We start from the raw sequence: 25,214 nt of genomic DNA, 5'->3' as shown, positions 1-25,214 counted from the left end.
CAGATTCACTCACTGCCCTTCCCCACTCTGCTCTGTGCGGGCAGGAGATTGGAAACGGGGAGGAAGGGAGAAGCCAGGGTATTTCTCTCCCTCCATCTCTACTTTTCCAACAGTATTTCCAACAGAAGCTGCACTTCCCCATGACTCGAACCCCCACCAGACAGGCCTCAGGGCTCTGAGAAGCCCACCACCTCCCCTAACCTAGTGTGGCAGTGACTTCCTGATGCTGCCAGCTTCTGAGTGACTTCACTATGCCTTGGCTGTGCATGAAATTCCTTGTTTCAAACACCCGAAGTGGCTTCTGTTTTCCTGACCCTGACTGATGCACCAACCAATATTTATAATAAATTGCCCTTGCCCACCCATGTCACCTTTCCCCTGTGGGCGAACCAGGAAAGGAAATACTATATTGGCCATCTGACACTCTCTGTACGTACTTAAACTGAGAGTGTAAGCTCCAACAGAGAAGAGATGTGTCCATCTTGTTCGCTCTTGTCTTGGCACCTAGCATAGTGTCTGGCACATAATATGCCGTCAATAAATATTTGTCAAATGGATGAATATATCTTTACATTAAGTAACAACATAGAAGCAATGCTTGGCCAAACATAAAATAAAATGGCCATGAGTGGAGTGTTCATAGCCATGGCTGGGGTAGGAAGAGATACTGGTTCATCTTCCCTTCTCCTTGCCTTTTCCCCTGCATCCGCCTCCACCCTCCTAGGGATCAGGTCATGAAGGATTTTCCATTATAGATGGGAAGTGTTGGCACACTGCACCTCTAGCATCATCAGGAGCTGTGCTTGGAGTGGCCCCCACATCAGGGTGGGGGGTGAGGGCTTGTTTCAGGCAAATTTACTCATTCCCCTGCTCCATCAGCCAGTTGAGGGACAGGAAGAGGGAGTGGTGGCGTATCCTTGTGGTCTCAAAAAGTGCCTGGGATAGACCACCCCAGCTAGGAGAGGCTTCCATAGTGAAAGGGCAGGATGGGAAGGAAGAAAAGGAAAAGGCAGTACCCGAAGGGCGTGGTATCTTTGGGTGCATGGAGGAACAGAACAGACCAGCCAAGATCACTCAGTGCTGGATGGAACGGTCCAGGGAAGGCTTCAGGGTCAGGGTCACAGAGAATCTAGTTGGAAAAGCATTGTAGTGATTTCAGAAATGGTAATACCTCACTCCAAGGCCTGCCTGCCCCTCACCTTCTGTCTCCAGACCATCCCCCAAGAGCCAGCAGTGGTGTAAGTCCTCACTTTCCAGAGATGGGAGATCTTTATCTGTTCTCTGGGTATTTGAATCTTACCTGGCTAACGCATCCTTTTTCTCCCCCTTTTCCCTGCCAACTGCACAGCCTGCCAGCTTCACGGGCACCCAAATATGCTTCCCAAAGAGGCAAGACAAAGTGAAGAAGAGGGTCATCTGGGGCATTGAGGTGGCTGAGGAGCTGCAATGGAAAGGCTGGGCACTGGGGAAGGAGGTCACCAAGAACCTGACTCTGAAAAATCTATCCTTGAAAATCCAGAAGATGAAGTACAGGTATCAGAATGAAGGATCAGAGACCCAGCCCCTGAGTCCTCAAGCCCCTCAAACGGTCGCTCTTTTGAAAACAAAAACAAAAACAAAAACCTTTAAAACTATCATATAAAATTAGAAAAGGGTATATAAAACATGCACAGTTTGAATAATTATTGAAAGGGGAACCCATGGGACCAAATCAATAAGAGTAATGTGTCTGAATCTCACCTCCCATGTCGTGTCACATCCCTACTGGAACACCTTCCCTACCCATAAAGGTAACCATGATTGGACTTAGTGATAATGATTTTCTTGCTTTTCTCAAATGGATTTACCATCTACATTTCCATCCCTAAATGATATCATTTAATTTTGCCTTCTTATGAACTTGACATAAGTGGAATAATAGGGTATATATCTGTCTTTTATATATGTCTTTTATTTTTGTTCTGTTATGTTTTTAAGACTCATGTGCATGCAACTATAGTTCATCTTTTTCACTGCAGGATGATATCCCAATAGATGCTTATATTGTAGTATATTCATTCATTCTTCTGTTTTTTTTTTTTAAATTTTTTTTAAACCTTCATTTATTTTTGAGAGAAAAAGACAGAGCATGAGCAGGGGAGGGGGAGAGAGAGAGAGGGAGACAGAATCTGAAGCAGCCTCCAGGCTCTGAGCTGTTTGTTAGCATAGAGCCTGACGTGGGGCTCGAACTCATGAACTGCGAGACCATGACCTGAGCTGAAGTTGGATGCTCAACCAACTGAGCCACCCAGGTGCCCCTGGGTTGTATTTTTTTTATTTTATTTATTTATTTTTGAGAGAGAGAGAGCGTGTGACCGGGGAAGGGACAGAGAGAGACACACGTAGAATCTGAAGCAGGCTCCAGGCTCTGAGCTGTCAGCACAGAGCCCAACTTGGGGCTGGAACCCACAAACTGTGAGATCATGACCTGAGCCGAAGTTGGATGCTCAACTGACTGAGCCACCCAGATGCCCTCATCCGTTCTTCTGTTGAGGGATGTTTGGGTTGTTTTTGGTTTGAGACTATTGTCAACATTCATGCATAGATCTTCACTTGCAAGAGTTTTTTCTACGGTAGATACACAGAAGTAGAATTGCTGTGATCTAGGACATGTACATGTTTGCTTTTATAGATAAGCCAAACTATTCTCCAAAATATATGTTTCTATTTATATCCATGCCAACCATGCATGAATTCCCATTCCTCCACTTTTCTTACCAACAATTGTTATTGCCAGAGTTTAAAAGTTTTGCTAATAACAGTAATTTTTTGTCGTTCTAATTTGCATGTTCCAGCTAGTAAGATACAGCTGAGTGTCTTTCATATGCTATCGACCATTTCATTTTTGGAATTCCTGTCAAAGTCTGCGCCTATTTTTCTATCAGATTGCCTTTTTTTTTTTTTTTTTTTTTTTTTTTAGGTAAACTCCACCCCCAGTGTGGAGCTCGAACTTGCAACCCTGAGATCAAGAGTCACATGCTCTATTGACTGAGCCAGCCAGGCACGTCTTTTTTTTTTTTTTTTAATGTTTTTTTTTAATGTTTTTTAATTTATTTTTGAGACAGAGAGAGACAGAGCATGAGCAGGAGAGGGGCAGAGAGAGAGGGAGACATAGAATCTGAAGCAGGCTCCAGGCTCTGAGCTATCAGCACAGAGCCTGATGTGGGGCTCAAACTCATGGACTATGAGATCATGAACTGAGCCAAAGTCGAACACTTAACCAACTGAGCCACCCAGGCGCCCCCCCCCCACCTTTTTTAAGTTCTTATGGTGGCTACCAATCCTTTGTCAGGTGTTATAGATATCTTTTCCCACCTTGTGACTTGTCTTTTCCTCTTTACCATGTCATTCAAAGAATAGAATTACTTCATTTCAAAGGAATCAAAAGAATCAATCTTTTTCTTTTATGGTTTCTGCTTTTTTGTATCTTGCTTAAGAAGTCCTTCTCTCCACCTACCTAGGTCATGAAGAGAGTCTTCTATAGTATCTTGTAAAGACTATAGCTTTGCCTTTCACATTTGCCTTTTAGCTATAGAGAATTAATTTTTGTGAATGGTTGTACGATAACACTTTTCCTCAAACAAATGGCCAAGTATCTCCAAGCCATTTAGTGAAAAGTTCATACTTTCCCTGATGATCTCTTCCACCACTGATGTTTATCCTTGTTTCATTTGTGATCTCAAAGTGAAAAATTCCAGTGTGTCACTATTTGTTTGGATGTTTCCTGTAGTTTTTTGTTTTGGTTTGGTTTTTGTTTTTTATTTTTTAAGATTTCATCAGGTTAAGGGCATTCCCTTCTATTCCTAGGTTGCTAAGAGTTTCTCTCCTAACACCTTGAAGGCTGTCTATTATTTTCCTTTATTGAAATTATCATTTTATTTTTTCTCTCTTAATTTGTTAACCTGGTGGGTTACATTAATTGATTTTCTCTGTTAAACCAACTGTGTGTTCCTGGTGTAAGCTCACCTTTGTCATACTTGAGTATTCTTTCTAAACGTTGCTAAATTCGTTTGGTTCTCTCCTTTTGTTTTTGGATAGGCCTGTAATTTTCCATTCTTCTCTTGCCTTTGTCAGGTTTGGGTAATAAAGTTACCAACATACCAAAGTTACATCAAGTCAGATTCATAGACTATGTAGGGGAGTGTGTTGCCACATTTCATATTACTGGGAAATTAAGGCTGGGATTATTTTTTTAAATTTTTTGATGTTTATTTATTTTCAAGAGAGAGACAGACAGAGCATGAGCAGGGAAGGGGCAGAGAGAGAGGGAGGCACAGAATTCAAAGCAGGCTCGAGGCTCTGAGCTGTCAGCACAGAGCCCAACACGGAGCTTGAACCCATGAACCGTGAGATCATGACCTGAGCCGAAGTCGGACATTCAACCTACTGAGTCACCCAAGCGTCCCAAAGCCTGGGATTTTTTTTTTTTATCAAATGTTTGGTAGGACTTGCTGTGAAGCCATCCAGCCTAGTGTTTTCTCTGTGGGAAGATTTTTTGCTACTTATTCACTGGTTTTGATGATTTTAGGTAGGGTGGCCATAAAATGTATTGTCTAATTCTTGAGTCAGTTTTGGTAATTTATACTTCCCTAGAAATGGGCTTATTGGCTCTAAACTTTAACATTTATTGGTATAGAGTTATTGGCAGTATCATCTTCCTATGAATAGTTTTGAAGTTTGCAATGTCTGTGGTTTTGCCCCACACTGGAACTCTCCGGCCTTGCCTAGGTCTGTTTGAAAGGCATCCTGATGGGTCTGTTCTCAGCCTTGGTTTCCCCCAGCTCGGTGCTCATGGATTTTTCTTGTTTTCTGGGCCCTGATCCCGAAGTGCTTAAGCCCTGGCTGTCTCCTGCAGGTCCCCCAAGACCAAGTTCTTCTTCACCGTCATCCCCCAGCCCATCTTGCTGAGCCCGGGCATAACCTTCACGCTCCCCATTATTTTTCGGCCTCTGGAGGAGGTACGGTTTGCCACTTGGAGGGCACGGGCAGGGAGGGACACAGGCACGATGACCTTGGAAGAGGGAGCAGGGCACAGCAGCAAGGAGCACCCCACCCCCCTTGCACCTGTGCGTGTGTGCGTGCATGTGCGCGCGCACACACACACACACACGTCCTGCCAGCTATAGCAAAAACTCCAGCTAGTGAAGCCCTGGAGAAACTCACACTATAAACTCGCTAAACTGAAGGGGGTTCCCAGTTGGATGTTGGGGGCTAAAATTTGTGCTACTGTATTAGCCACAAGAAAGCCCTAGATTCCTTAGCCCAAAACACTCCCCCAAATACTTTGTTCCTCACCAAAGAGGCCCCATATCTCTGAGACTAGGGCAGTGTTGAAGGACAGGCAACCGGCTTTCCTTCAAGACAAAAAGCGAGGGTCATGGCCCAGCCCACCCCTCAGTGACTGTCTTGGGGGCATGGCCAAGAGCTGGGGCGGGATGTGTGGTCCCTGAATACCATGTAGGTACCACCGATCAGTGACTGCCTGCTCCCCCCACCTCCTCCCGCCCCACCTGCAGAAGGAGTATGTGGACCAGCTGTGGTTTGAGAAAGCAGAAGGGATGTTCTGTGTGGACCTGAGGGCCACCCTTCCTTGCCACAGTCTGACCTGCCCACGATCCCTGCAGTTGCCCACGTGTGCCGTGGGGGATGTGACTGAGGCCTGGTTCCGCCTGGAAAATGTGGGGTAAGGGGAGCGGCTGAGGTCCGAGGCAGGGAGAGTGAGCGCTTTAAGGAGGGTCCCAGGGAGCTGGTGGGGGAAGGGGGAAGGGGGAGAGACGGTGGGGCCCAGCATCACCACCTTTCTGAAGTAGGGGCAGCAGACAGAATGAGCTCAGTGACCCTGATCTACATCCCCTCCAGGGACTTGCCCACCTTCTTCACCTGGGAGTTCCCCAGCCCGTTCCAGATACTGCCCACCACGGGGCTGCTGGAGCCAGGCCAGGCCTCCTGCATCAAGGTGACCTTTCATCCCCTTATGGCCACCATCTATGAAATTCAGGCCACATGCTGGTATGGAGAAGGCAGCAAGCAGAAAAGAAGCATGCAGCTGCAGGCCGTGGGTGAGGCCCGACTTCCCACCTGTCCCCAGAGCCCACCTGCTGCCCGTCCTGGGTCTCAAAGCCTCAGTGTGCCCCCTCCACCTCCCCTGCCGGCCTGTCCTCCACCAGTTTCCCACTCTCCCCCAGCCCCGCAGGCTCTGTCTTTGCTTTGCCTTCCTTGGTGTGGCAGACCAGTGTTTCCCTGGGCACACCTACCTTCTTCGAGGGGCTGTTCATGTGGGGCCACAGAGGCCCCAGGTGGATTTCTTCCCAAGACTGTCTCATCTCCATCCCAGCCAAATGTGCCCAGCTGCTGGTGAGCATAAAGCAGAAGCGACCAGAGGACCAGGATGCTGAAGGTTTCCAGAAAGTGTTGCATTTCGGCTCTGTTGCTGTGGGCTGCACTGCTGAGAGACAGATCAAGCTCTATAACCCTTCCATGGTATGCATGGTAGGCGTCCTGTGTATAAGGGGGAGGAGGGGGCATCCCGTGTATAAGGGACTGGAGGGGGTGTCCTGTGTATAAGGGGCGGAGGGGGTGTCCCATGTATAAGGGGCTGGAGAGGGCGTCCTTGTATAAGGGGGAGAGGGAACATCCTTTGTATAAGGGGGGAGGGGGCATCCCATGTATAAGGGGATGGAGGGGGTGTCCTGTGTATAAGGGGGGGAGGGAACGTCCTGTGTATAAGGAGGGGGCAGACCACAGGGCTGGCTGCTCCTAAAACCCACCCCCTTTACAAAATGCCCTCTTCCTGTCCATACCTTTGGCCCCAAGCCTCGCATGAACCATGTCTGTTGATACACACATGTGTCAACAGGTGTCAGCTGGTGTCCTCCTCCCTTCTCAGCTGGGGGTTGGGCTGGAGTATCCCTTGACCACCCCCAGAGCAACTCTAAGAGCAGCCCTAAGATTGTCCTAACCCCAGGAGCACAACCAGCCTTTATGATACCTTTGGGAAAGAAAAGAGTGTCCCCAGGCAGTCCCGGTGCAGGGCACACAGCTTGGCCTCGTCCTTCCTCCTGATGGAGGTGGCTTCATGCTCAAACTGACAAGAGGGGCATAGGCTGGACTTCAACTGCCCTCACCCCCTCAGCTGGGCACCTCGGTAAGGACAACTGCCTCACTCTGTGACCTCACCCTTCCTGCCCCCGCCTGGCCCCACAGGTGAGCGCCCCCTTCAGGATCGAAGTGGCCCCAGACATGCTGGCCAAAGATCACACCTTCTCCTGCCCCACTACCAATGGCATTGTGCCTCCAGGAGAGAAGAAATTCGTGTCGGTGTTCTTTCACCCCGAGACCTTGGACATCAGAACTATTGACTACTTGTCCATCATGCCCTCTGGCTGTGCCTCCCACACATTGCTCAAAGTCGTCGGTTTCTGTAGAGGTACTGGCAACCCTAGAATGCTGCCCGGCCTCTGGGGATCAGAGCAGCCAGCCTTTAGGGCAGAGCAGGGCTCTTTGCCAGCTTTTAAGGGTGTGACGCCTCCTTGCCCTTCAGCCTGGGTCTCTGCTGCCCCCTGGTGGGCTCCATGCGGAATCAGTTTTGGACACCTGGAGATAAGGTTCCCCCTGTCGTCCCTGGTGCCTTGGAGGTCAGCTCAGGTTGCTGGGGTTCTGGGCCTTTCCAGCCCAGCCTTCTGTCTCCAGGCAGCACTGCCTTCCACCAGAGGGACCCTTTCTGAGACATCCTCCAGGAGACTGATGCCCCAGCCCCACACAGGTGGCAGGGCCTGCTCACAAGAGCCCCATCTCCTATGCCCAGGCCCTGAGGTGTCCCTGCAGCACTGCTGCGTCAACTTCGGCTGGGTCAACCTCGGGGAGACCTTGGAGCAGACCCTGTGGATCGAGAACAAGTCAGACTGCACAGCCTACTTCCAGTTTGCCATTGACTGCCAAGAGAGTGTCTTCGACATCAGACCTGCCTTTGGGACCCTGGTGGGCAAGGCCCGCATGACCTTGCACTGTACCTTCCAGCCCACTCACCCCACCATCTACTCTCGGCGAGTGGCCTGTCTCATCCACCACCAGGTGAGCGTTGGGGGAGGGAGGGTGGAGGGGCTCTGCTGGGAGCTGGAGGAGGCAACCTGAGGCCCAGTGATGAAGACAATGCTTGGTGATCACGGCCCTGTATTCCGGAACTTCTCCTTGGATCATCTCTGCCAGGGCCCCAGCCTGGCTTTTGGAGCCAGAGCTTGGCCAGGGGCACACAAAGGCTCACTCGGAGTCAGGCAGGTATGCCAGTCTCGCCCTGACGACTGCCAGGCCGAAGGCTTTGCTGCTGCTGCTGCTGCTGCTGCTGCTGCTAATAGGCTGGGAAGAGAGAGGGGAGACTGGACTCACCCCTCACAGCATGTGCGGGGCAGAGAGCCTTGAAGTGAGGACCCAACTCAGGGCCCTGGGGAAAGTCATACAAATTGTGCCCTGACCAGCTGACTCCTGGCCAAGGTGGTGAGTGGGGGCTGAAATCCAGCCTCACCCAGACACATGTCACAGGACCCACTGTTCCTGGACCTGATTGGGACCTGCCACTCGGACAGCACCAAGCCAGCCATCCTGAGACCTCAGCACCTTGCTTGGTACCGCACACACCTGGCGCGGGGCCTGACGCTCTACCCTCCGGACATCCTGGGCACCATGCTGAGGGAGAAGAAGCTGGAGCAGGATAAGAATGGGGCCCTCCTGATTCCTACTGAGGTTTGATGGACCCTTTGGGGCTCCCCACAGACAGGCTACCCTCCCCAGGTTCATGCCCCCTTCTCTAGAAATTCTTGGGAAACCCTGTGCCCCCAGAGCCCTGTGGGAGCCATCAGTAGTTGGGGATTGTTTGTGTGGAGCCCTTGTGGCCTTTTCCAGGAAGGGGCGTGTGGATGAGGGGCAGTGGCGAGAGGAGTGGCAGTTGGGCCCCTGCTCACCTGTCTCTCCCCACACAGGCCCCAGAGAACGTGTCAGCCCCAGAGTATCCTCTGATCTCCCCCATGAATGAGTACTTCTTCGATGGTACCAGCGACATAGCCATCTTCCCTCCACCTGTCAGCATAGAGCCCACTGATGTGGATTTCGGTGCCTGCCCTGGGCCCGGGGACCCCAACCCTGTCCCCCTGTGCCTGATGAACCACACCAAAGGCAAGATCACAGTGGTCTGGACACGGAGGTCTGACTGCCCCTTCTGGGTGACCCCAGACACCTGTGATGTGCCCCCACTCAAGTCCATGGCCATGCGCTTGCACTTCCATCCGCCTTACCCTAACTGCCTGTACGCTGTGGAGCTGGAGGCCTTCGTTGTCTATAAGGTGTGTGCAGGGAGACAACATGGGGGTGGGGAGGGCTGCCTCTCTTCCCTGGAACCTGAACAGCAGGGTGGGGTTGGAGGGGGGGTGCTGCTGTGGGATTCATCCTCTCTGTGCCAAGCTCCTCCTTGGCTGGATAGTGGTCCTTACTGGTTTGCCTTCTCCCAGACTCATGGGCTTGCCTTGGACAAGGGGTTTCTTGGCCCATCTGATTATGTCTCACTCATATGTGGCCTCCCACTCACTCCAGAGGGAGCACCCAGCTGGGGTCAAGCCTCTTGGGAAAATTTGTCATACAAGGAGCATCTCCCTAGGGCTCATTAGGAGGTGGTCCATCCAAAGACCCATGGGCAGGAGAAATCAGGGTCTGGGGCACTGAGTCAGGGGTGCTGGGTAATTAGGTGTGTGTCAGGGGAGGGGCTTCTAGCACAACTTCCTTTGGCTGGGGAACTCAGACCACAGGCTGTGCCCAGCCCAGCCTCTTGGTCCCAGATGCTGGTCGCACCCTCTTCATCTCTGGTCCTGCTTTTTCCTTTCCTTGTTGGCTCTGCCCACCCTGCTGTTCTTTCCCAGAGGCCAGGTGCTGGGGCCGAGAGAAGAGTAGAGTCCCTTACCAGCTATGTGACCCTGGGCAAGTCCTTTAATGTCCCCGAGCCCTGGTCTTTTCATCTAAAAATTTGGGGCCATATCCGAACTTTTGAGAAGGACTTCCAAAGCTTAGTCTTTAATTGCCTCCATTCTAATATCTTGGCAGTGGGAAAATGCAGAGTTTTGTAGGAATAAGGCTGTGGACACCTGGCTTTGCCAAGGCTGAGCCCTCCAGATTTTTAGGCTGCTGGCTTTATAGCCTGCACTGTCTGATAGGGCAACCAGCAGCCACATGTGGCTACCGAACACCTGAAGTGTGACTAGTCCAAACTGACATATGTCGTAAGACCAGCCTTCAAAGACTCAGCACGAAAAGAGTGTGAAGTAGCTCACGCGTCACTTAGATATTGACTATATGTTGAAATGATAAGATTTTGGATCTATTAGGGTAAATAAAACCTATCCCTGAAATTAATTTCCCGTGTTTCACTTTGTTAACGTGGCTGCTAGAACATGTAACATTACGTCTGCGGCTTGCATTTGTGGCTCGTGTTCTATTTTGATTGGCCAGCGCTTCTCCAGGCACATTCCTGCAGGATGAATGCTGTTCTCACATCCCAGCCCCAGCCTTGTCCTTGCGCTGTTGTGGTTATTAAAGAGCATATTTGCTGAGTGCTCAGCGTGGGCCTGGCACGCTGCAGTTGGAACTGTCAGGATGGTTGTTCTCTGCACTGCCTTCCCAGGGAACCCCTCTCTCTGTGCCCAATGTGGGACTCCTGCAGTGCAGAGGAGGAGCTAGGGGGCCCCACAGGGTCAGACACAGGAATTCTGAGCTTGTCCTTGGGTCCGCCCCCCTGCAGGTCCTCCAGAACTACCATAACATCGAGGAGGACTGTACCGTGTGCCCCTCCTGGTGCCTGACCCTCCGCACACGAGGCCATAGCTATTTTGCTGCCTTGGAGCCCCACATCCCTCAATATTCTCTGGACGCCCCCAAGGTGAGCGTGGCCCCAGTAGCAGTGGGAGGTGGGACAGGGGAGCTCGGCTTCTGCTTTGGCCATCTCTGCACTCTGATGCCCTGAGAAACATCCCAGCACCCTCCGGGGCCATCTCAACCTCCCCCACCACTAGCCCCTGGGGCTCTGGGCATGGAGGACTGGGGCTTGGACCACTGGTCCCCTCCCTGATCCATCTGAGATACTCCTTGGGCCTCTCATGCTGAGGTTTAAAATTCTCTAGCTCTTTCATTTGTCTGTGCTTGTTTACTGAGCACCTGCTAGGGGTATGGCCACTCACACCATGAGCCCCTGCCCTTGGACATTGGGCAGGCCAGTGAGGGTCACAGAGCTGGTCCCTCAGCTTCCTGAGTCATAATTCCCAGGCCTCTCTGAAGGGCTCTTGGAGGCCCTGTATGACCTGGGCAGCCAGATGACAGATGGTTTAAAAGCACAGGCCTTGGAGCCAGACGGCCAAGTTCCTTCGACACCTCTTCCCAGCTTCCCTTACCTTTGTTGCCCTTTTCATCTGTCTCCCCTACCCTCTCACACCTCATATTGTTGGAAAGGTGCTGCTTTGGGGCACTGTGCTAGGGGGTGATCCTGCCCCCCTCCCCAGCTGCACATTTGCTCTCCAATCCCCCGACTGACTTCACCTCCAAGGTTCAGCTCAAATCCCTCCCTGACTGCATGAGGTTCCCCTCCCTGACCCCTGTCCCTTTCCCTTGGCCAGTTCATCCCAGCAGTTTGTGGCCTTTACTGCCATCCACCAGATTTTGGGCCTGTGTCACCCCCGCACTGCCTCACATACGTGCACTTTTGCCCCAGCTGGATAGGCCACCCTGGCCAGCAATTTCAGGCCTTGTGTTTTATGTAGCCTGGAGCTGGCCACACCCTATGCGCTTAAGGGATGTTTGGAAGCCAGGATTTCTGGGGCCTTCCCTTTCTCAAAGTGGGGTTCCCCTCAGCCACCTAGATGAGAATCATCTAGAAAAGGCTGTTTAAGTGTGGAGGTTCCTCAAAAAATTAAAAATAGACCTACCCTATGACTCAGCAATAGCACTGCTAGGAATTGACCCAAGGGATACAGGAGTACTGATGCATAGGGGCACTTGTACCCCTATGTTTATAGCAGCACTCTCAACAATGGCCAAATTATGGAAAGAGCCTAAATGTCCATCCACTGATGAATGGATAAAGAAATTGTGGTTTATATACACAATGGAGTACTACGTGGCAATGAGAAAGAATGAAATATGGCCCTTTGTAGCAACATGGATGGAACTGGAGAGTGTGATGCTAAGTGAAATAAGCCATACAGAGAAAGACAGATACCATATGATTTCACTCTTATGTGGATCCTGAGAAACTTAACAGAATCTCATGGGGGAGGGGAAGGAAAAAAAAAAAAAAGAGGTTAGAGTGGAAGAGAACCAAAGCATAAGAGACTCTTAAAAACTGAGAACTGAGGGTTGATGGGGGGTGGGAGGGAGGGGAGGGTGGGTGATGGGTATTGAGGAGGGCACCTTTTGGGATGAGCACTGGGTGTTGTATGGAAACCAATTTGACAATAAACTTCATATATTGGAAAAAAAAAAAGAAAGAAAAGGCTGTTTATCCCAGAGTTTCTGGACCAGGATCTCTGAAAGTGAGTTCTCCAAAGGATGATTTGAGGGCATCTGGGTGGCTCAGTCACTTGAGTGTCCAATTCTTGATTTTGGCTCAGGTCATGATCTCACAGTTCATGGGATCGAGCCCCACATCAGGCTTGGGATTCTCTCTCTTTCAAAAATAAGTAAATAAACATTAAGAAAAAAAAGGTGATTTGAGGTCACCCTAAAATGAAAGACCTTCTTAACTTTGAGGAGATCTCAAGCCTGTGTTTCCTGGGCCCACTTCCTATGGCCATTCCATCTCACTGTCCAGAGGTTTCTGGAGGACAGAAGCATTTTTTGGTGCCAAGCTGTGTCCCTCCATTCCCTGCTCCCAGGGTAGTGATTGGGATGTGTGGAGGTGCCTTGGATCTCCTTGGAGACAGGCCCACATAGACTTTCCTGAGTGTGTATATCAGTGGGGTAAGGGAGGCGGGTGCATAGATCTGAGCGTGGGTCCCTCTTGTCTCGCACCCCAGCTCTTTCCTGCAGTGTCCCCCAGCGAACCTTCCTACCGCAGCCTGCTCTTGATCAACAAAGGCTCCATGCTGTTGACCTTCAACCTGGCCCCCCAAAGCAGCTCAGACATCTCCTTGAGGCCCAGTTCAGGCCTTGTGGCCCCAGGAGCCCACCAGATCTTCCTCATCTGTACCTACCCGAAGGGCAACGCTTGGAAGCAGCACATTTTCTACTTGCAGTTCAATTTTTGTCCCCAGTATCTCAAGGTAAAAGGCAGAGCTAGGGGACTGGGTCCTGAGGAGCGAGCCACAGTCTGGGGCTTCCCTTTTCAAAGCCAAATTCTGGGGTTGACCTCTAAAGCTCCCCTAAAGTAGTCAGGGGGCTGCTCCTCTCCCAGGAAGTGCCATAGCAGGGAGAGGACACCTTGGCCACATCTGTGAACAGCTCTCCTAACCCCAGGGCCCAGCATATCCACCTCAAGGTGTCTGGAACAAGAAAAGAGGTGCAGATGTCCCAAAGGAATAAGTGGGGTCAATACAAGACTCATATCTGCAGATAGTAGAAGGGTGTTTGGGGCGGGGCCAGGGAAAGGGGCCAGGGTGGTGGCCCCATCTGGCCCATGGAATGGTCTGCACATCCTCTCTTGGTCTCCGAATTCTTTTCAAGAGCCATCTCCTGGGTCAGACACTACCTACTCGGCTTTGACAGAAGCTGTCTATGCCCAGACTGGAGGAGGGCCTTTTGCTGCCCTCTCCAAGGGGGAAAAGCTGCCCACCCTGGCTTCTTGGACGTTTGGGGGAGCCAGGTGAGGTCAGAGCTCTTCCCTCCCTCCTCTGGCCCCAGGAGGTAAGCATGCAGAGCCGGGAGGAGCCCCTACATCTGAAGCTGGACACCTGTAAGAGCGTGTTCTTCAAGCCCACCTGGGTGGGCTCCTCATCCAGCAGCCTCTTCACCTTCCGCAACCCCTCACGTCTGCCACTGGAGTTTGAATGGAGGGTTTCCCAGCAACACCGGAAGATGCTGGCCGTCAATCCCGCCAGGGGACTTATCCAGCCCAGTGAGAGCCTTGTGAGTGCCCTGCCCCACTGCTGGGGGCCCGAGGGAAGGAAATAGCTGGGATTCAAGGGAAGAGGGACCCATGCTCCTATCTACATGCTCCTCCCACCCCCAGCTAATAAACACACTGGGGGAAGTCTATGTGGACTATGGTGGGCCGTCTCCAAGGACATCCAAGGTCATCCTCACTTTCACCACCATCTGTTACTCTTGCCTGTGAGGGACCAGGCTTACCGTGTGCACCCTCCCATTCAATCTGTAATCACCTCCCCTGCCTTCTAAGTAGGTGTGACAGTTACCCCTGTCATAACTCCCATTTTACAAAGAAGAATTGAGACTTAGAGCAGAAAAAGTCATTTACTAAGATTGTAAATTAGGAGGTGCAAAGCTGGAACTTGAACCAGAGTTTCAAGGGGCAAGTCCACTCTCCCTCCACGGTCCCCAAAGCCGTGAGATGGCTGGGAGGTGGTTTGGAGCAGCTGTATTTGGGGCCAAATGGGTGGGGTGTCATTAAGTCATGAGGAAGGGTACTCCTTGAGATCTGAGCAGCAGTCTGGAGGGGGACACAGGCTGGGGCCCAAACTAGCAGAGCCTCATTCCCTGGTCTAGGGTCTTATAGACCATTTGGGGGACCAAATTTGGGCCAAGGCCACCAACACACAGTGTCTGGAAGAACCCAGGTAGTAGCGAGGTGAGAGACCACACAGGCCCTGGAGTCAGCTTTGAGAGTTCACACCCCAGCTCCCACCAAGCACTCTCACCAGCTGTGTGACCTTGAGCAAGTTCCCTGCGCCTGGATGGCTCAGTCGGTTGAGCGTCTGACTCTTGATTTAAGCTCAGATCATGATCTCAGGATCATGAGAAATGAGCTCTGAGTCAGGCTCCGAGCTGGGCATGGTTGAGATTTTCTCTCCCTGCCTCCCTCTCCCTTTCCTTTTGCCCCTCCCCCACTGATGTGCCAGAGTGCTTTCTGTCTCTCTCTCTCAAAAAGAAAGAAAGAAAGAAAGAAAGAAAGAAAGAAAGAAAGAAAGAAAAAGAAAGGAAACAAGGAAGAAAATGAGGCACTAAAATAATACCACTTAGCTGGTGGGGATAAAGGATTGAGGGACTGAGGGAGATAACATAACATATGATGTGTGACAAGTGCCTGACATGGGGTAAACACTCAGAAAGGGGTACCGTAGCTTGATATTCTCAGATGCCAGGGGCCTGGGCAGGGGGTTCTGGAGAGCCCCATGTAGGGATGATCTCTCTGACCCCAGACGGTGACGTGGACCTTCAGCCCGCTGAAGGAGACCAAGTACCTGTTCCGAGTGGGGATGTGGGTCTGGGAAGCCGGTCTGCCCCCAGACACCAAGCCCCCCGCTACCACCCACTACATGCTCCGGCTGGTGGGCATGGGCATCACCAGCAGGCTCTCTGTGAGTAGGGGAACTCTGGCAGGTGGGGCTGGGAGCTGGGGCTCTGGGGGCCAGGGCATAGGTGGCGGGGGAGAGGGGGAAGGCCCCGGGGTGCCCGACTCCCAAGAGGGCAGGGGATGGGAGCCCTCTGGCCCTGCCCTGCCTTGGAGATTCCCTGAAGCCAGGGGTGGGAAAGCCAGGGCTGTGGCTGGCTGACTCGGGCCCTCAGGCAAAGGAAAAGGAGCTGGATTTCGGGAACCTGCTGGTGAACAGCAAGCAGTCCAGGTTGCTGGTGCTTCTGAACGACGGCAACTGCACCCTATATTATCGCCTGTTCCTGGAGCAGTGTAGCCCTGAGGTCATGGACGACAGCCCACTTGGTACTCAGGCCTGGGCTTGGACTGGGGCAAGGGAGGCAGGCAGTGAGGGGCACTGGTTAAGACTGGTTAGGGGCGCCTGGAGGTCTCAGTCAGTTGAGCATCTGACTCCTGATTTTGGCTCAGGTCATGATCCCAGGGTTGTGCATTGAGCACCCCCCCCCCCACACACACACACACATCGGGCTCCACAATGAGCAGGGAACCTGCTTAAGATTCTGTCTCTCTCCTTCTGCCCCTCCCCTGTTCGCTCTCGTGCATGCACTCACTCTCTCAAATTAAAAAAAAAAAAAAAAAAAGGTTAACCAGATCATGGTTTGGGGGCAGGCAGAGCAGGGCTTAAAACTTGGTGTTTCTACCTTTCGATGTGTGGTATTAGGCAGTTCACTCTCTGAGCCTCAGCTTCCTCATCTGTAAAATGGGATTATTGTTGGCACCTACCTCACAGGGCTGCTGGGTGGCGCAAAGTGCTTAGCAGGTGCCCATGACATGAAGACTGGTTGCCTCTGTCTGGTCTGGGAGGAGGGACTCTGCTCCCGCTTCCCAGCTCTGGGCCTGCTCTCTAACCAGTTCTCTGCTGGTCCGGGAGAGGGTATCTGGGAAGGAGCAGGAGGAGAGACCGGGACTCTCTGGTCTGCACTGAGGGCCTCTTCTACCTTTGACCCCACCTGGGTCATCCCTGAGCAGCTTTGCAAATGGACCGTACAGAGGGCAGAATGCCACCCCGGTCCCAGGACACCATCTGCTTGTCGGCATGTCCCAACCGCCGGTCCCAGTACTCCTGGATTATCAGCTACTCCCTCCTCTCACACAGAGGTACCTGGGCCATCTGGCAGAATCAGGGTCAGGGAGGAAAAGGGGAGGGCTGTGTGAGCAGGACTTGGGTCGGAAGGGTGCTGAGGTTCCGGACAGGGAAAGCAGAGTGAGTGTTAGCGTGCAAGGGTGTGCCTTTGGGTGAATGGCATGTATGTCTCATGCCAACCACATGCGTCTGTATGTGTGCCTGTGTGTGCCTGAGCCGTGGAGGGCTCAGTGTGAAGGGTTTGGAGCTGTGCCTATTTACTGTGGGATCTTAAGACAAATCCCCAACCACGTGGGGGCCTCAGCTTCCTCCTCTATAAAATGGAGTTGTTACCAGCTTGCTCCGGGGCCCACTGGGAGGAGTCTGGGGCAGCACAGAAGAGTGCCTAAGAGCGTAGATTCGAGCCAGACTGCCTGGGATTGGATCCTGGTCCGAGCATTCACTAGCTGTGTAATTTAGCAAATTGATTAAGCACCCTCTGCCTCAGTTTCCTCATAGTAAAATGGGAATAATAATGGTGCACAGGCCAAAAAAAAAAAAAAAAAAAGTACTGATACATGTTACCACATCGGCGAACCTTGAAAACATTAGGGCAAGCAAAAGAAGCCAGTCACAAAAAAAGCCACATATTGTATGATTCCATTGATATGAAATGTCCAGAATAGGCAAATCTGTAGAGACAGAAAGCAGATCAGTGGTTGCCAGGGACGGGGGGAGGGGAGAATGGGGACCGACAGCTACTTGGTACCAGGTTTCTTTCTGGGGTGATGAACATGCTGTAATATGGACAGTGGTAATGGTTGCACAACTCTGAATATACGAAAAATCTGAATTGTATGTGTTAAAAGGGTTAATTTTATGGCATATAAATTACATCTCTTTTTTTAATCAATTATTTTAAGTTTATTTATTTTGAGACAGAGACAGTATGAGCAGGGGAGGGGCAGAGAGAGAGTCCCAAGCAGGCTCTACAGGATCAGCGCAGAAAGCCAAAATCAAGAGCCAGACGCTTAACCGACTCAGCCACCCAGGTGCCCCTAAATTATATCTCAATAAAGCTGTTAGTGAAAGTTAGTTTGAAAACAGTAATGAACGGTACACATTAGATACAGTGATGCATGAAGAGCACTTAAGACAATGCCTGACATGGAGCGCCTGGGTGGCTCAGTGGGTGAAGCCTCCGACTTTGGCTCAGGTCATGATCTCACGGCTCGTGGGTTCAAGCCCCACGTCAGAGCCTGGAACCTGCTTCAGATTCTGTGTCTCCCTCTCTCTCTGCCCCTTCCCTGCTTGAGCTCTGTCTCTCTCAAAGATAAATAAACATTAAAAAAAAAAAAAAAAGACAATGCTTGACACATAGAAAGTATGTGACAAGGCTTCACTGTTGGCTGGAAACGTCCCAGAGCCTGGGAGACACCTGCTGTTCCTGACAAGGGTCCCAGGCAGGTTTCCTACACCCTTAGCCTGCGTGCTCTGCTCTGCCCCAGGGCAGCTGGGAGGTGAGGCCACTCCTCTCTCCCACATGTCTTCCGCCTAGATAACAAGGCTGGGGAGAAGCAGGAGCTGTGTCACGTCTTCTTGACGGCTGTGTACCCCTTACTCTCCATCCTGGACGTCTGCTCCATGGGCAGCGCTGAGGGCATCACCCGGAAGCACCTGTGGCGCCTCTTCTCCCTGGACAGGCTCAACAGTTACTTGGAGCGCGATCCTACCCCCGAGGAGCTCACCTATAAGGTGCCTACCCGGCACAGGTGAGGTGGGCGGACAGAAGGGGCAGGGCCCATGTGGGGATGTTCTTGGAGCTTTCTGACTGCACTCCCAGCACCAGGCCCTGCCCATGAACACTCTCATCTCCCCCTGAATTCTTGCCCATCCCTGGAGGGGCCAGGAGAAGTCAGGGCTTGGCTCAAGGTCCAAAGCACTAGCCCACCCCTGCCCCTGAGGCCCAGATTCTCCAATTCCCACCTGCAGAAAGAGGAGTTGCTGAGCTAGCCACCGCCCCACCCCCCACCCCCCGGGAGGGCCCTATACTGTTCCCACCTGTCTCTGAGTCTGTTTCTCTGTTCCACACAGCACAAGCCAGATCCCCACCGTCTTCACCCCTCTGAAGCTCGACTTCAATTTTGGAGCAGCACCGATAGAGGCCCGGCCCTCTGTGGTGCTCCTGGCCCTGAAGAACATTGGAGCAGTACCCCTGGACTGGTATGGTGGGCTCGGAGGGGGCTTCTGAAGGGCTTGGGAGACAGGTGTTGGAGGCCTTCTCTTGTTGGTGGTAGTCCTGGCTGCCTGATCTCTGTGAACAGTGGATCCCCTCATTGATGGGATGGGGAGGCCAGGGTGGGACAGAGCCTCAGTCCAGGGAGGCCAGGCCTGCATGGGGGCGAGTGAAGATCTCTGGTAGGGAAGGACAGAGACAGGCTGTCGCCGAGCCAGTGTCTGGGAGGATGACATGGCTGAGCCAGAACACCTGGGCTGCAGGAAGGCTTGAGGCCGCAGGCTGCACTTCTCCAGGTCACATGGGCACCGGCCTGGGGCTCTGAGCCTGCCAAGCTTGGCCCTTGCTGTGCTCGACTTTCTTCCCACTGGGGGCCCGAACTTGGGTCCAGTAAACATCCTGTTTCCATGCCAAGGCTGTTTCTTGTTCTTCCCCCCTGTCTCTGCCACGCGTCTTGATTTCCTAGTAAACTTCCTTTTGATGACTTCTAACTTTTCTTGGCTAAGCGGAGGTGAGAAAGAAGTGTACCCATCTGGGTCAAGCTTGGGAGAGACAGTCAGGGGCCCAGCCTGGGAAAATATGTTGGGGGGGGGGGGTCTGTGATCTCGGGAAACTTCCTGCCTGAGCAGAGTCTTGGGGTGTGTGGGGGCAAAGTTGGGGTGGGGCCTGCATCATCAGGGGTGCACTGGCCGTCCTTACTCTCTGGATCATGCTGCCCCTCCCTGCAGTGGGAGCAGCTGGGGAAGATGGCTCCCTAGGTGGCTCCTGTCTGAGAAGGGCCAGGACTATGAGTGGCTGAGGGTTCCTGGCCCTGGTGACTTGAGGAAGCTTGGCAGACAGGACTGCTGGCCTGGTGGGGAAGGCCCGGGGCCCGCCTGAGCTCCAGATCTGCCATTCACTGGGCTCTTCGAGTGGCCAGAAGCCAGGTCCTACAGGAAAAGTGGCGTTAGTCTGTCCTGGCACGGCACAGGGTATTTTGGTGGGGATTATGCATGCAAGTGTGTTTGTGCAGGAGCAAGCCAGCTCATACTCTCTGTGGAGAGAGTCCAGGTTGCTGGAAACCGAGGTGGGAGGAAATCCAGGCAAGGTGCCCGCTGAGCTGGGCCCATCCGTCAGGAGATCATTTGAGGTCCAGGAAGGCAGTCCGTGCTTCTTCCAGGATTCCAAGCACAGCGGACTTTCCTTGGAAGGCTTGACTCTCCTAGGCTTTTTGTGTTGTTGTGTTTCCTTTCAGTTTCTTAGAAGGCTATTTTTGAAAATTCTAGCTGGTCTCTGCTGAGCTCATAAAGAACAGACTGAAGGTTTTATTCTTGCCAGGACCAGTGAGAAATGGGGAGTGTGGAGTTGGCCTAGAGGTGGCAGCAAGCAGGACAGGGTGAGAACCCCAAGTGGGAGGGGGAGCATCAGAAGAAATAGAAGCCCCATAGCAGCCATTCTCCCTCCGGGTCATCTCCTCTGGTGCCTTTGCTCCTGGCCAGGGAGACGGAAGGCCTTAGGGACACCAGATATGCTGGTTAACATCTTCTGTTCTCTCGTGCACTCATTAAGTCCTGGCTAAATGTTTACGGGGGGCTTCCTAGGTCCAGGCTCCAGACCTGGCCCTCAGAATCCAGGTGCCAACAATTCCAGGCCTGGCCCTTTGGGTGCGATAGGGGTCTGGGGCAGGCCAACTTTTTGATGCAGGGTGATGTGTGCTAAAGAAAGCTATAACTAAGCTAGACCTGCAGCCTAGGGAGATGAGGCAGAGAGACTGCAAAGAACCTTCCAGACAGAGGGCCTGGCACGTACGTGGCTAAGAGAAAAGGTCTCAGAGTGGCTGGAGGATTCATAGGGAGGAAGGGGCCCGGGATGTGGCTTGGGAGGCAGGCAAGGGCCAAGGCGTCGGGACCTTGGCATCTTTTTAAGAGTTTGAACTTCTTCCTGAGGGCATTGATGGTGATGTAAGCGGGGATGGGGGACAAAGACATGATCTACGTCCATGACCTATCACTCTGGTCTGGGGTGCAGGGTGCAGGGAGAGAAACGGACTAGCAGCTTGAGGTGGGGGAACAGGAAGGGAGACACACACTAGAAGACTGGCAGGGAAAGGGGGGTGGGATTATGGGGATGGGGGCTGGGTGCAGGCAGCAAGGGAAACGGAAGTGTCAGAACTATCGAGATAACCCCAAAGTAGCAAGATCTCCAGTTTTGCAGCTGATCAGTATGCCCCCCCCCCCACTAATGAAATGACAAAAGCAGTTTATTCACCTGTCAAAAATCACAAAGGTGATGGAAGAAAAGTGAGAAACTCCCCAGGTCCCATTCCACGTCCACTGTGCTGGGGTGATGAGGGGTGTGGAGTGGGCTTTCACACTCAGCGCTTGGACAACGTACACACAAACACAGTCCAGGAGTTATTATATTTCTCTTGCCTTTTTTTCACAGTAATGGCACAATACTATACATAATGATTTCTGCTCAGCATTACACCAATAACATTTTCACTCAACATGATGCCAGTAACATTCTGTTCAGCTCAATACAGATCGATGCATACAACTCTAACTCATTCTTTTTGATATATTGCATAATATTCCCCAATATGAATGGCCCTTAAGTTATTAAGCTAATCTCACACTGGATGACATTAGTTGTTCCCAGTGCCCTTTTTTTTTTTGCCACTACAAAGAAAGTTGTAATAAACATCTGTGTATGCGTGCACACGTGTGCACAAGCATGCATTTATTCCTACAGGTTAGTTTCCCAGGAGGGAATTTCTGAGTCAAAGGGCATGAGCTGCTACAATTCTAGTCGGCCCTGTCAAAATCCCTACAACAAAAGTGGTAGCGGTTCCTTCCTTCCCAATGTTTGAAGGTGTCTGTTCTTTCTAAACTTACACAGCATTGAATGGAACTGGTTTTTTGTTTGTTTTTGTGTGTATGTGTTTGTTTTTTTAGTTTTATTCATTTATTTTGAGAGAGACAGAATGAGCAGGGAAGGGGCAGAGAGAGAGGGGTGGAGAGAGAGCATCCCAAGAAAGCTTCGTGCTGAACAACCTCAGCCTGGAGCCCAAGGGTGAGGTCAAATTCACCAAACCACGAGATCATGACCTGAGCTGAAGCCAAGAGTTGGATGCTTAACTGACTGAGCCACCCGGATGCCCCGAGTGGAACTGTTTATTATGTTTCTGATGTGAAAATATTTCAGGTTGATTCAAGGGAGTCTTGATTTGCATTTCCTCCACTCTTTGTTGAGCATTTCCCCATCTGGCTGCTCCCTGTCCGTGCCCTCCCTGTCATGGCCCAGGTTGAGCCCAGTTCTGTGCTGTGCCTTTGTGAGTGAAGGGGTCCGTCTTTTCAGATTGTAACCTGGGGACCCATTTGCCACTTGTTTTGTCAGCTAGTGAGAGTGTAATATCTACTTTCCCACAATGTGAGGCATTTGGGGAGGCATCAATTCTATGCCCAGAACTGCTCCAGATTCAAGAGAGCCAGCCCTGCTGGTCCATCAGTTCTCTGCCCCTGTGCCCATGCCATCCTGGAGACCCTACCTCTTAGGGGCCTCTGGTTGGTCCTGCCAGCATTTTTAGGTGCTTCAAATGGCCCTTCCTAAGAGCTGTGTCACACCAACCCCTCCAGGGTTAGTGGCTAACTAACTCAAAGTTACCTACACAAAGTTACCTACACAGGCACTCCCCCTGGACCCCTGTCACCCACAATGGAAGCCCTGACCTGACACTTTGTGTCACTAGGGACCTGCTGCTGTTCCCAAGTTTGGGGGCTATTATGAAATGAGAATCAACCGTAGCCACGTTTGCTCAGCTGTGCATGGGATGGCTTACCAAATTGGGGGAGGGAGTGGGGGAGACCTCCATCCGTCCCATCTGGAGCTCAGAGGTCCCACCTCTCTGTTCTAAGAGGCTTCAGTCCTGCTCTGTACCCCTCTCTCAGGGCGTTCCTCTTCCCAAGTGACCAGCAGATTGACCTGGAGCTGTGGGCAGAGCAAGCAGAGTTTGACTGCACTGAGCTGCACCAAATGCGTGTACAGGACAACTGCATATTCTCCATCAGCCCCAAGGCTGGGAGCCTAGGTCCTGGGCAAGAGCAGATGGTGGAGTTCAAATACAGGTGCTCCTCCCATGCCAGTCCTTACACTTCTTGTCCTGGAGATCCCTCTTTCCCTTGGTTCCTGGAAGAGCTTGGCCTTGCACTCTGTGATTCCAGGGTACCCTAAGTGGCTGCTACCCTGGGAGGACCCTGCCCACCCACCTGGTGGGGAGGTTTGATTTTCCTCTTGCCCCATCACAACTCAGGGGTTTCCACAGGTTCCCAGGGGCTGGCTGCCTCAAAGTCACAGGTACTTTGCTCTTCCACTTGTACCAGGGCTCAATAACTCATCCCAGATTTGTCTCCTCCCTTCCAGCCACATGTTCATCGGCACTGATCGCCTCCCAGTGCTCTTCAAGGTGTCCTATGGCCGTGAGATCCTGGTGAGACCCTAGAGCTCCTCTTACCCTGGACACCGGAGAGAGGAGCAGGGAACCGTGCTCCCCCCTGGGGAGCTAGGGTCTAGATCTCTCTGTTGGGTGCTTCACTTCCTCCCAGGGAAGGATGCTACTCATGGGCTTTCTATTTCCAGCTAAATTTCATAGGTGTGACAGTGAAGCTGGAGCAAAAGTACGTGCACTTCACCTCCACTAGCCACCAGTTCATCCCTGTCCCCATCGACGACACACTGCCCCCAAGGCAGGTCAGTAGTCTACATTGTCCTGGTTACCAAGAAGCCTAAGCATTGATCTCTATACATCAGCATGTATAGAGGTGACAAAGACCCTACCTTCCGGAAGTCCTTACTCTACCAGGTGGGGCTCCAAGTTTGAACCCTGAGATTGGGCAATTGGGAGAGAGCCAAATCGAGACGTTTCTGCTTCCTGGTGCCTAGTGCTAAGCCCTTTGCCAGACCTCGTTCCCCTGCAAAAGCAGAGGGTTCTCTCCTCTAGCAGAGGATTTTTCAAACTTCTTTGCCCATGAATCACATTAACGTGTTTTGGATAATAACCCAGTAAGTACGTACATCATATACCAACTGAAACATAGTATCACAAATCCATATGTACCCTACTACATGCAAAGTGTTCTGATGTCTTCCGTTTTTATTTTATTGTATTCCATTTCTTACACACTGGACACAACCTGCTAAATTAGTTTCCTGACCTGCTCACTAATAGGTCTCAGCCCCAGTTTGAAAATCACTGCTCCCAAGAAGGACCTCTTTCTGTTAATCCTCAAATCAGTTTTCTAGGTGTGCGGGATGGTTTAGTGTTGGTCTGACTGTATTTCATGGATGCGAGACACACAAAAAACTTCCATGCTGTTCCGCCATCTTGGCTCCCTCTCCTTGAAGGACCTCTTTCTGGAGTGTGAAAAACAAATGTGAATACTTGCAAAGCTATAGAATTTTCTATATTAATTGGAAGGAATTGAGTTCCTTTGCTCTGAAAATGTACATTGGAAATCTCCCAGAGCAGGACATAGTGTTTTCTCAAACATGCCACAGCTGAGAAATTTCTAACCTTTTAGAAGTCCTTGTATTTCTGAGCAGAGGCCTCTGGTCATCCATCCTAGAGTCAGAGGAATGGGCTTTTTGGACCTAAGGGGGGGGCACCCCGAGCCCCAAGCTCTGTTTGATTTCCTATACCACCCTCTACTCTACTGGCTTCCTGGGAAGCAAAGACTCTTGTGCCCCCTGGAGAGCTTTCCAGAGAGACTCTACCACTCCCCCATGGCCTTCAACATAGATGATGGAGAATGTCCCCAGATCCGGAGCCAGGAGACCCAATTGTGCCCTCAGCCAATCTCCACAACCATGGCCAAACTTCCTCTGTCATTCATGAGATGGTGACAGATGGTGGTCTGGACCTGCAAGAGGGCAACGGAGATAGAAACGAACAGATTTAATTTACATTATGGAGGCAGAATCTTTGGGACTTGCTGGGGCCAGACTTGGAAAGTAGGAGAAAAGGAGGGATTGGGATGTATTGAATTCCTAGTTTGAGCATTTACTGAAAGGAGATACACTGCATATAGAAATAGGCTTTGTAGTGAAGACTTTGGTTTTTTACCAAATTGTAGATGCCTATGAGACAATGGGGGGGAAGGGGCTTGTCTGGAAGAGGTTGGATATCAGGTATGGAGCTCAGAAGGTGACCCAAGCAAGAAAAATAAAATCAGCATATTCAGGAGCAGGTGCTGATAAAGATGAGGGGGCAAGACCTAGATCCAAATGAACTGTTTATTCTCTCTGGCTTCCATTTTCTTAAAATG

At 51.5% G+C, this 25,214-nt stretch overlaps 1 protein-coding gene across 7 annotated transcripts in view; it reads left to right on the top strand.

Moving 5' to 3' along the window:
• Positions 1 to 25,214, top strand: part of CFAP65 (cilia and flagella associated protein 65) — a 35,428-nt gene that overhangs the window by 3,045 nt on the left and 7,169 nt on the right. For all 7 annotated transcript variants that reach the window (XR_015255568.1, XM_086719670.1, XM_086719668.1 and 4 more), the window contains 20 exons: positions 1,349 to 1,533; positions 4,895 to 4,997; positions 5,556 to 5,722; positions 5,899 to 6,098; positions 6,374 to 6,519; positions 7,243 to 7,465; positions 7,844 to 8,109; positions 8,575 to 8,775; positions 9,012 to 9,371; positions 10,817 to 10,954; positions 13,083 to 13,328; positions 13,906 to 14,130; positions 15,381 to 15,539; positions 15,748 to 15,898; positions 16,583 to 16,711; positions 18,235 to 18,448; positions 18,771 to 18,899; positions 22,842 to 23,018; positions 23,314 to 23,380; positions 23,530 to 23,640. Coding sequence is in view for 6 of the 7 variants with exons in the window: in XM_086719670.1 (XP_086575796.1) it covers positions 1,349 to 1,533; positions 4,895 to 4,997; positions 5,556 to 5,722; positions 5,899 to 6,098; positions 6,374 to 6,519; positions 7,243 to 7,465; positions 7,844 to 8,109; positions 8,575 to 8,775; positions 9,012 to 9,371; positions 10,817 to 10,954; positions 13,083 to 13,328; positions 13,906 to 14,130; positions 15,381 to 15,539; positions 15,748 to 15,898; positions 16,583 to 16,711; positions 18,235 to 18,448; positions 18,771 to 18,899; positions 22,842 to 23,018; positions 23,314 to 23,380; positions 23,530 to 23,640 (3,597 nt within the window). In the remaining variant the exon portion in view is untranslated. The remainder of the gene's footprint in view (positions 1 to 1,348; positions 1,534 to 4,894; positions 4,998 to 5,555; positions 5,723 to 5,898; positions 6,099 to 6,373; positions 6,520 to 7,242; positions 7,466 to 7,843; positions 8,110 to 8,574; positions 8,776 to 9,011; positions 9,372 to 10,816; positions 10,955 to 13,082; positions 13,329 to 13,905; positions 14,131 to 15,380; positions 15,540 to 15,747; positions 15,899 to 16,582; positions 16,712 to 18,234; positions 18,449 to 18,770; positions 18,900 to 22,841; positions 23,019 to 23,313; positions 23,381 to 23,529; positions 23,641 to 25,214) is intronic.

The sequence above is a fragment of the Puma concolor genome, chromosome C1, assembly GCF_028749965.1.
Source record: "Puma concolor isolate L17-30 chromosome C1, mPumCon1.1.hap2, whole genome shotgun sequence".
NCBI lineage: Eukaryota > Metazoa > Chordata > Mammalia > Carnivora > Felidae > Puma > Puma concolor.
This window is presented reverse-complemented; position numbering and strand designations above follow the sequence as displayed.